Source organism: Papilio polytes, unplaced genomic scaffold (assembly GCF_000836215.1).
Source record: "Papilio polytes unplaced genomic scaffold, Ppol_1.0 DF821845.1, whole genome shotgun sequence".
NCBI classification, from domain to species: Eukaryota; Metazoa; Arthropoda; class Insecta; order Lepidoptera; family Papilionidae; genus Papilio; species Papilio polytes.
Genome location: NW_013527359.1, coordinates 5,007,937 through 5,018,634, shown reverse-complemented (window position 1 = coordinate 5,018,634; position 10,698 = coordinate 5,007,937). Strand labels below are relative to the sequence as shown.

Genomic DNA, 10,698 nt, shown 5'->3' with positions numbered 1-10,698 from the left:
CTCTTTGAATCAATTACTACTTTAGCTCAACAAAAATATTAAAATCCTGGCCTGAGATTGCTTCTATCAATTTATTGCGTAATACTGTGAAATGTGTGCGAAATATTGTAATTTTGTTCGTAAAGTGACAATAATTTTCATAATTCGGGTAAAAATAAATCAACTAGAAACATAAAAATGAATTTAGGAGTTAATAAAAACACAAAGTACTATGTACTGTTTTATTTAATTTTGAATAACATGATTGTGTCACAAAATTGCATATTCTGTAAATATTTTACAGTTAGGTATAACGTAAATAATGTACTATTTACTTTATCGTCTTAGTTTATAAAATTAAAACCATTATAACTAGATTTCATTTTATACCTAGGAGAAAAAAAAATATATACGAAATTATTAACTATTCTAATTGTTACTTATAAAAGTTTACGACTATCTTATAGATATCAATAATTACATGCAATGTTTTCTCTATGAGGATATATATTTGTATATATTTAAGCTTCGTCGCTCAGATCGCATCTGGTTGGAACCGATTTTTCTTTCTTCGTAGGAGATTCTTTTATGGCATCTGTAATGTAGAATTTTTTAAATTTAATCCAATAGGTTCCAGTAAATGCAGCGAATAGCTATATTTGAGCTTATAAAGCAATATAATGAGCAATCAGCCTCTGGAATTTTTGCGTAATAGCGAATAGATCGCTGCTTAGACATTCGCAAAATTTGTTGCCTACCGACGGAGGAGGGGGACGGTCAGAAAAGGGATATTTTCCCTTCCTAAGCGTCCCCTACTCTGATATGAAGCACAAGCGTAATGATACCTGTCTTACCAACTAGTGTAGATTTGATGACAGCGGGGTCTGTAGCTGTCGGTAGTTTGATGCCTTGCTTCAGAACCATTGTGCCATCCTAAAAAAAAATCAAAAAGATTATTGAAGAAGCAAGTATATCCATATTCTGCTTTTGTGCCGCTACAATCACCTCCGGCATTATTTTACAATGTGTAAAAAGTTAGTTCCATATTTTTCCGCAATATCGCGAGGAATTTTATATTCTTGGTTAAATTAAAAAAAACAAATCTACATTTTAAGTCGCAGTTTTGTTGGTAAAAATGACAAAATATTACTTTAAATCAATTAAAGTAACTTAATTGGGTTCTGCATTTATTATACCTTCATTTCCACGAGGCCTTTCTTCGCCATCGCCTCAACTTCAGCTTTGGTCATAACAATTTTCTGTACTTTCACCATTTTCTTGCCAATTTGCATTTCGCAGAGTTCCCTCGTCGCCAACGCTGGAATAAAAAGAAATGTTTAACTGCTAAGGGAAAGTTGATTTTATACTTTCTTGTTCTGTTGTCTGCAAGTTTTTTTCCTAATGACAATAGTAATCTAAAAGTATGTTTGGTTTAGGACCAATTTTATTTTAATATAAAGATATATACGTCTAGCGTTGGCGGGTAGCGGTATTGGTTTGACACCCGGCGGCAAAGAATTCAGCGGCACCTGGAAAATAATAGTACATTATTACAAAAATATTGAAAAATTATATATCACTATAACTTCTTGCATATTTAAACTAATTTAATAAGACTTTTTAAGCGTCACGATTTTTATATTATAGTTTAGACCATAATATATAGAATTGCAATATATTTTTTCGTGGTAATTAAATCACAGCTTACCTTTTTCAATGTCTGTCCCATAGTGTACATTAATAAATTCGCGGGTATTTGAGGTTGCTCCGTTGTTTGTGTCTTGGTTTCAATCTGTAGAAAAAAAAAGCACTAAAAACCCATACAGAAAACATCTAGTATTTTGTAGTTTATTCAAAAAAAATTTTTTTCCTTCTTATAATTCCGACTATGTTTGTGAACATATTCGAGTTTTATTTGATTTTAGTACTTACATTAGTATTTTCCTTCACATTACTTTTAGTTTCTGTGCTTGTTTTTTCTTCCGCAACACTTGTATCTTTCCCTACGGACTCGTCTGCTACAGATTTCGAAGTGTTCTCTTCATTCGTTTCCTTTTTCACCTTCGCTGGACTGTAATTTGTATAAGGTACTTATGAAATTTAAAAACTTAACAAAACGTTCATGGAGATAGGAAATTGTATAAAAGAATTCACTGCTAGTGAGCTATTATAGATAAGTTAAACTTAAGCCGTCACGGTCTGATAAATTGCCGATCTTAAACATGACAAGAACTTTGTGGCCCTACACTACCAGATGGCGCTTGTGTGCTTTAGTTTCTCTTTACTGGGGCAGATAAGATTGTCAGACTTTACTGGATAAGTTTTAGTCTAATTTTTTTCTAAGATATATCAACTTGTACCGTATTGAATTTTCAAAAATTTAGTATGCCTTTTTTGTTTGTTGCATACTTACATTTCCTTTATCGCGGCGTCTTTGCGCGGTCGTCCTCGTTTCCTGGGCGCGGTGGCGAGCACGGTGGGCGGGGAGGGCGCGGCGGGCCCTGCCTGCACCACTTTGCCTTGCGAAGTCGTCGTTAATGTAGTTTGTATCATTTTGGCAGGACCTTTTACTACAGTTTTACGCTTTGGCGTCCTCTGAAAAGAATTAAAACAATGCTACTTTTTAAATTGGTAGATCAAAATATTAATAATGCTAGGATTTTTTAAACACTCTAGCAATAAATACAAACTGAATGAATATAAGTTGTTGAAATAGTTTTAGTTGTTTAACCCAGGAATACCATCAACATGTAAAACTTGCCAGTTATAAAAGATATAAAAAAGAGTGTAATAGTAATGTTAGAAAAGGCTAGTAAAGCACAATATATTGTGAACAACAGTTAGTGTCCAAATAGCACTAACCTCAGGAGTCTTCTCTCTGTACTCCTCTTCAACATCCGACTCCTCGGTTTCATCTTCATCATCTTCGAGCGACCTTAAATGTTCAAATTATACATATACCACTTCTTTCCTTAATAACTTTTAATAAAATATTATTTACTATTCAAATTAAGTTCATAGATATAAAATAAGAGAGTATAATGATAAAACTTTACCTGTCCCTTATCATTTTGGCGTAGTCTTTGATCTTGGAGGGTCTGGTAGAGCGACGTATCACGCCATCCTCTGTCTGGGCTTTCTCATTGTTTCCATTTTTGATAACACTCTGTAATTAAAAAAAAATATAGAAACATTTCAGTTTTTTAATAAATTCCTGGCTTTGCCATTAATATTTATCTATCATATTTCAATTCAGTGTATTACAATTTTAATGCAATACAAAACTATTGAAAATGTTATTGTTATTAGTGATTCTATATTTCAAGAAGTTATTTTCATAAATAAATCCAAAACATCAAGGTCCATCAAACTAGGTAAATGACAATAAAAATATTGAAAGATATGTATTACAATATTCAAACTTTACGAGGGCTCGTGTTGTGCAATGCACAATTGCGAGCTGCTATATTGTTTGAAGATAACTATACCTTTGGTGTAGCTGTAGTTTCCGTGTCTTCTTTGGTGGTGTTAAGTTTGACTTCTTTGACTTCCTTCACCTCCTTCACCTCCTTCTCTTTGGGCTCCTTGTTCTCTTTGGTGATGATGCGACGCTCCGGCAGTTTCTTCTCTACTGATGGCATTTTTATAATCGCTGATACTCTTCCTTCTGACGGCCTGAAACATTAATCGTTACTAAGTTATATGAAAAATGTAAATAAATCAAACGGAAACTTTTTCAAGTATAAGGTAAGCTTTACGCTTTTTTAGATCTTCATCTCTTTCAAATTTTCATCAGAGTTGTCTTGGAGTTACCTAGTGACAAATATTCATCCATACATTTGTATTTTTATTTAGTAGTAGTAGTAGAGTACTATGAAAGCTTACCTGAATTTAGGTGTTGATGTGTGAATGACCGGGCGTTTACCGCGCATAGAGTCCAATGGTTTCACTACAGGTTTCGTCTCATTCCTTGTATTATTCGTCTGTAAAATTAAATAAACAAGAAATGTTTTTTTAAATGTCTATTAGCTTGCTAATTGACTATGTCGGTTTTTATAAATAATGCCTAATACCGCCTCCCTTCACTTTTCCTGTATAGTACGGCACAGGATTAAAGATCCAAAATGGTCGTCGTCACAAAATGGCAGAAGACAATATATAAACTAAAAATTTCTAATATATTGCTACAAGTAGGACTTAAAAAAATATTTTTCAACTTAACTCATATTGCTGTAAATCTAATAAAGCAAAAAATATATATTACCCGTTTCAATTCTTGCAATTCCTTTTCCAATAACTGCAGAGATTTGTTACTGGCGCTCACTCTGACATTGTCAACTTTAACAGGCTTGTCTTTCTTTTCTGAAAAGTGGTTTTACATATTTAAAAAAATGCAAGCTACAAATGTTTGAAATTGCATTAGTAATCTTAGCTTATTTCTAACCTGTATCTGCAGCCGGTGATTGAATTTCTTTACCTTTCTCCGAATTTTTTCTTACAACAGTCGCAATCTATAACATATAAATATAAAACAAATGATATAATTTGTATCAAATAAGATTTACATTTGTTTGGAGGTTTTTTAATTTTTTTTTAAATTAGTTATTTGTATGGATTGGCACATCAATCTAAAGTAGCCCTTCGCCTTCAGTGGTAGGAAAAAATATAATAGTGAAATTAAATTTCAAATTATCCTCTTACTCTCTATGCTCACTGAAGGGCGAGCCACTAAGCCTACTTTAAGTTAAGGGAGCCTAGACTATGCAGGTTGCATCACTGATTTCATTTACCATCATAATAGAGTTCTGTATAACAACTTGCTTGACTTCTGAAGCACCAAGATATCAGACTAACTATATTTCAATGTCGGGAATGATAGAACCAGGACGTGTGCAACTGTCACACCAATGCTCTAAACTTTTTTTAAATTCAAATTAAATATATTATAATATAGCCTTTAAAGATTGCCTTATCACCAAAGCACCGTCCCAGGGTATACAAAAGCGCATACTTGTGAAATCAAGGACGTTTGCTCACTATGTGAGGCTTGTGAGGCTTGTGAGGGTTGTGAGGCGGCGGGGCGCGCCGGCCGCGCGGGCCTCACCTCGACGTTGGGCATCAAGTCCTTTTTTATTATAGCTAACGTGTCCACCGTCGACAACTCTGTGTATGTTACCTCGGATTCGCTTTCTGCAAAATAAATATTAATTATGGTTAGTCGATTGATGAAGGCACTTCTACAATATACAAGGGACACTAACGTAGGAGTGTTTCCCGTTGGGGGCCTATCGACCTAAAGATCAATCCACCCAAAGCGAATGAATTGGGAATCATCTAAGATGGGTATGCGAATCAGTTCAACGAGAAACAACCAATAGTAGCAGTAAGTATAAAAATGGGTTTTTGAATTGAAAACTAGTAGATTTCAAGGAAATATGACAGCATATGTGGAAGCGAGACAGCTAATATTAGATGGCAATAAAAAAATATGTTGCAGATGCATTACTTTTGCTAAATAATAAGGGGACAAATAGATTTTTTTATTCCATTTTCCAATTAACCCATACAAATTCCTCCTTCCTATTTACAAATAGACTACAGATTTGTATGCTCTATTTTTAAACATTACTTTCCCACTTAATTTTATAACAGATTAAAAATAATATGACTGCAACCCACCTTCGGAAATACTGTTATCTCCCTTCTCCTCGGAATCAGCAGTAGTGTTGTGCAGCTAAAATACATAAATACATATCAATTCTATATCTTAGAATATTTTATCATCATCTACATAAAATACAAATCCATACCATATATTCATCTGGTTTCTTAATTTCTATAAGCATATGATCTCCTTCGTCTTTAACTGGAAAAAAAAATATAAGAAATACAATTACAATATTAAAAAATTATGATAAGAGTCAAGTAAGAACATACAATTATTCTTAACTAAGCGATAACAATATAGGGAATCTCAACATTTCAAATATAATATTAAGAAGAATAAACTTTTTATAAAGTTTTTATTCTCAAAAAACACAATGAAAGCATATTAATGTTTTTTTATAGATGTTTGAAATGAAAACTCAATACTTGTGAAATAACAAAAATTATTACCATTGATACTATTATCATCTTCCTCTTCTTCAGGGTCCATTTCCATCGACGAGTCGTCTTGTCCTAGTTCCTATAAAAGAACATTACAGTAGAAACATCTTAGATATCTGTCACAGCGACCACAAACATAGATCCTACTCAAAATGAATTTAGCAAAGGTATATTGTAAAACCAACTTCCAAACAAAATACACTAAAATCAATATATTTACAAAAAAACAGTACTCTAAAAAGTAACGAAATAATTCCTTGAAAATAGAAAACCTCCCTTATTGTAGCTGTTATGTTAATATTGTACAATTAATATTACTTTGATTGACAATTGAAAGTATAGTAATGATTAAGTAATGAATTAACATTGACTCTCTCTTTTTTTGGGAAGTCGGTCAAAACGAGTTATTTTAGGTTTTACTCGATTATCTCTTACATTGTTGAATTCGTCCTCGTGTGCAGACACCAGATGGGACTCCAATTTTTCTTTTGTAGTGAACACCAACTCGCAAAAGTCGCACATAAATTCAACACCTGAAATATCATTATTAATTCATTACTCATGTCTACCTTCAATATTTATTCAACACAGATACAATGAAAAAAGAACTATATAAGTTCTTTTTCCGATTTACACAATTAAAAATATACTTTTTTGTTTTTAAAACAATAACATGATCGATTTTACATATTAAAAGATGGTTATAAAAATCAATACGCTTCAATGCAATTTTTTAAACTAGGGCATGCCTAGAAAAAAAGTAAAAAGAAATGACTAAAGCATTAAGTTTTTAAACCATAGTGTTTTTTTTTATTTTAGAAAAATTATACCGTTGACGTGTGATTTGATGTGCGCTGTGACGGCATCGACGTTGTGGAACTTCTCCTGGCACAGCGGGCAGGTAAGGTTCTGCGTGGCGTGTATCGCCGAGTGGTAGATCAGCTCGTCCTGCGAGCCGAACGCGTCTTCGCACTGCTCGCAGCGGAACTGCTCCGTGGCGCCGAACGGCCCGCGCGTACTGCGCCGCACGCTCTCGCGGTGCTTTATACGAAGATGTCTGAAATATGACACAATGCCTACTCTTTTCCACGTTTTTCCTTATTGCCCAGTAGACACCTGGCCAGTACAGTTAGACAATAAAGCTCAATGACTGGACTAATAATAACTTGCATAGTTTGAACACTATGGTTTGCACCATACAACTTATGACTGGCCATCTTAATTGTACTGGCCAATTGTAGATTGGCCATGACGGAATGACTGTAATGGGGAAGTCATATATTCGGAGTCTGAGGATAGCACGAAAGACTTTTTATGGTATAGGGATAATGGGAGGGGGATGAGGGGACAATTCGCAGCCAACCTTGAGCCGCTAAAATGACGCGATGCTATCTTATGCATGGTGAAATTCGCCGGACTTACCACGTCATAATCATCGATATCTGAATGAAATTATTTACCTAATTTACCTCCGTAAACTATCAGTCAATTCACCACTGAACATTTATTAATTGTTTATATGCGCTTCACCTAAATAATATTATGTTTTATATTAAATGCATTGTGGATTATTTAAATTTTTACACAAATAAAATTTTCTGTGACGTAAAATGTCATTTACAATGTTTTTTTTTATTATTATTTGTCATTAATTTAATTATGACCGCGATTACAAAAGTGAATCTAAAAAAACAAGAACATCTCATTTAATAATACGATCGTTATAATTACTAACTTAAGCTGAAATTGTCACTATTTCAATTTGTTTATTTGTTACATATTCTTCTGCACCAATTATTAAATTTCACAATTTTTAAATTTTTAAATTAAATAACCTAATAATAACCGAAAACATAAAGAAACTATTTTGTCTATTTCTAAAAAATCCTGTTGTTACTAAGCAATCATATTTTATGAAAATTTAAACTGATCTTACATGATACTGCGACTCGAATCAAAATTCAAATGACACTATGGACCACTTGCAAGATAATTTATTCCCTCCCCCTGTTACTGGACAGATCCTTTGCCCCCCTCCCCTTCAATACTGATCAGATTCTAAAGATTATAGACAGGTTACACTAACAATGCTAAACATACGGTTACAGTTTTGATTTACATCCATTATGTAAATCTAGACAAGATCTGCAACATGAATTTTGAATCTGATTTAAATATTTTTTACTTCAGTCCCATATTCAGGTAGCTGGAAAATTTTGTTTTGTTCACAATTCCATGTCTTTAACATGCTAGTTTGAACACTAGCAAATTGAATCTATTTCGATAAAAAAATTGTTCATATAATATATTAGCAGTCGCTGGGGATTTTGTACACAGAATTTTAAAAAGCCTAGAATATTCCCACGTGCTAGTTTCCTGACAAGTCATACTAAAATTAGTACAGTCGTTCCAGACAATCAGACCTTAAGGACTGACCCTGGATCAATGAAGCTTTGCAACAGTCTGATCTAATTTTAAAACTTGTTAACTATGCAAAAATACATGTAAAATTTGGAAAAAACAAGATTTTTTGCAATTTTACTTACACACAAAGTTTATTATATTTATAGGTATGGGCATATTACTTTACAATGTAGTATAAAAAACATAAATACCTTGTATAATGCTGGAACTTAGTAAAGTTCTTGGAGCAATGTTTGCACGAATACAGTTTATCTTCTTCCGAAGGTCTTGTCTGTTTGGTAATGGTTGTATATCCTGTTAAAAAATTAAAATTTAAGTTATAATATATTTTAGAAAAGAAATACATTATAGTAAAAAAGAAAAAACTTAATAGTAATTATTTTATGTTTACCTTTAATGTTTTGTTTTATGACATTTTTAGGGCTGTCTTCATTATTTTTATTGCTGATAAGTTTTATGCAGGCTGTGTCACCTTTGGTTTCATCATCAGAACCTTCACCACCAACCTGTTGCAATGACATATTCAAGTAACAATAAAATAAATTAGTTTCTGGCCTAACCATCCCAATTAGGGTAGGCTCCGAGCCCCTCATTGGGGATGTATAGTGAGCTGGTAATGGTGATGAAATTAATTTCTTACTTGTTATTGATGACATAGAGCTATAGTTTTTAACAAACTGTGCAGTAAATTGTAGTAATTCAAGCAATTTTGCAATTTATTAATGACATACTTATAACTAATTAATTTATGATTATTTCTCCAAGCAGTTTTAAGAGTTTATACAATACAAAATTAAGAAACCTCAAAACTATTTCAAGCTTCTTAAATTTTGTATGGTACAGGTACAGTGCCTAAAATTTTAATAAATTTAGTCAGTCAAGTCAAGTCAGTTATCAAATAATTGTTATTTCTTATTGCTTTTGGATATCATCTTAAATATTATTATTATTTTATGTTGTTCGGAATAACAATAAATTTAAAGCATGTTAATGTTATACTATTACATTAAAATCATTATCTTCATCTTCCTCTTCTTCTTCACTCTCGGATATATTATGAGTGCTGATTTGAACTGTAGCACCACCTTCCAACACAGTTTTTATTTCTTGATCTGTTGAACTTTGGTAGGCCTAAAATATTGATTTTATTATTTAATTTAATCATTTCCATCAACAACGCTATTTAAGTTTTTATTGTGAGTATACATTACTTTGATTAGTGATGTTGGCCAAGAGATAGGCTCCAATGCCATTCCATTCTGAGTAAATTTTAGTATTCTCTCATCAGCTTGGCGCACCATTTGTTTGTATGTGTAAAAAAGATTCATGAAAACTTTGCACTGGTTGCAAATGTATGGTGGCATTCGATCTGAAGGGAAAACCTGTAAATCATGAGCATATTCATTTTAAACAGATATGGTTTTAATATATGTCATTTCGACTACTAGGTGGCGCTTTGTGTGACCAAAATGTATTTTATAAATTAAATTACTAGCTGTAGAGCAGAAACACAATTATATAGGGTGACATAACTTTTTTTTTACTTAAAAATTAATAAGAATATAAATAAAACCCCATTACAATCATTAAATGCCTGTCTACGTCTTTGTTTTATCAATAACAATCGGCGCCATTATGCCAAGTAGACAGGAATACTTCTATTTATTTTTTGGCGTCAAAACATACAACAATAATTAGAAAAGAAAATAATGCGGATAACATTTTTCTAAATTCATTAAAATATTGGAATTACCTCAACAGAGACGCATGATAGGATTTTTAAAGGAAGATCAACAGTTTTCTTAGATGGCGGATGCCTGCGATACAGACTCCCCAGCGAAGAATCTTTAGCCAAACAAAATCTGCAAACTTTCATGGCACTTAAGTTTTCTTTTCTTTTCTCCATTCTTATATTGAATCACTCAAAGTATACTTTCACATAAAACATAACCTCGTCACGACAACAGAAATGTTTCACTTGTTAAAGCGGCAGCGACTAGCAGCGCCACTACATTTTGCGGACGCGGTATGAAAACTTAACAGCGCTCCAAGTGGACGGAAGAAAAAACATATTCTCTTTGGCTATTATTAGCGTAATTTCAAAATAACGCAAACGGAGTTAATTTTATTTGTTAATTACGATGAATATTTGATGATACTTTGCCCCCAGAATTTAATTTTCAAATA

The 10,698-nt window shown here is 32.7% G+C and overlaps 1 protein-coding gene across 3 annotated transcripts; it reads right to left on the bottom strand.

Annotated features, from left to right (window-relative positions):
• Window positions 1-368: 368 nt before the first annotated feature.
• Window positions 369-10,533, bottom strand: LOC106108089 (RE1-silencing transcription factor-like). 3 transcript variants are annotated; one of them, XM_013289172.1, is made up of 24 exons: window positions 10,265-10,533; window positions 9,723-9,893; window positions 9,517-9,642; window positions 8,903-9,017; window positions 8,703-8,805; window positions 6,918-7,144; window positions 6,523-6,620; window positions 6,097-6,166; window positions 5,790-5,845; window positions 5,659-5,713; window positions 4,991-5,169; window positions 4,424-4,490; window positions 4,244-4,341; window positions 3,865-3,962; window positions 3,468-3,654; window positions 3,036-3,145; window positions 2,842-2,914; window positions 2,393-2,574; window positions 1,912-2,050; window positions 1,688-1,771; window positions 1,448-1,508; window positions 1,176-1,297; window positions 834-912; window positions 369-574 (listed from the first exon to the last, which is right to left on the bottom strand). In XM_013289172.1, the coding sequence occupies exons 1-24, from the start codon at window positions 10,415-10,417 to the stop codon at window positions 501-503; spliced, it is 2,727 nt and encodes a 908-aa protein (XP_013144626.1). In that variant the 5' UTR covers window positions 10,418-10,533; the 3' UTR covers window positions 369-500. The 3 variants fall into 3 exon arrangements, with proteins under 3 accessions (XP_013144626.1, XP_013144627.1, XP_013144628.1); XM_013289173.1 differs by having other exon boundaries at window positions 5,084-5,169; XM_013289174.1 differs by having other exon boundaries at window positions 5,156-5,169.
• Window positions 10,534-10,698: the final 165 nt, after the last annotated feature.

What these genes read in the sequence shown, in the direction of transcription:
- LOC106108089 (XM_013289172.1), bottom strand. Translation starts at nt 10,417, where the DNA reads ATGGAGAAAAGAAAAGAAAACTTAAGTGCCATGAAAGTTTGCAGATTT. An exon ending in AAACGTCCTTGATTTCACAA is followed by an intron (nt 4,491 to 4,990) that starts GTATGCGCTTTT and finishes TATATGTTATAG; the next exon opens with ATTGCGACTGTTGTAAGAAA. An exon ending in TGGGACAGACATTGAAAAAG is followed by an intron (nt 1,509 to 1,687) that starts GTAAGCTGTGAT and finishes ATTATTTTCCAG; the next exon opens with GTGCCGCTGAATTCTTTGCC.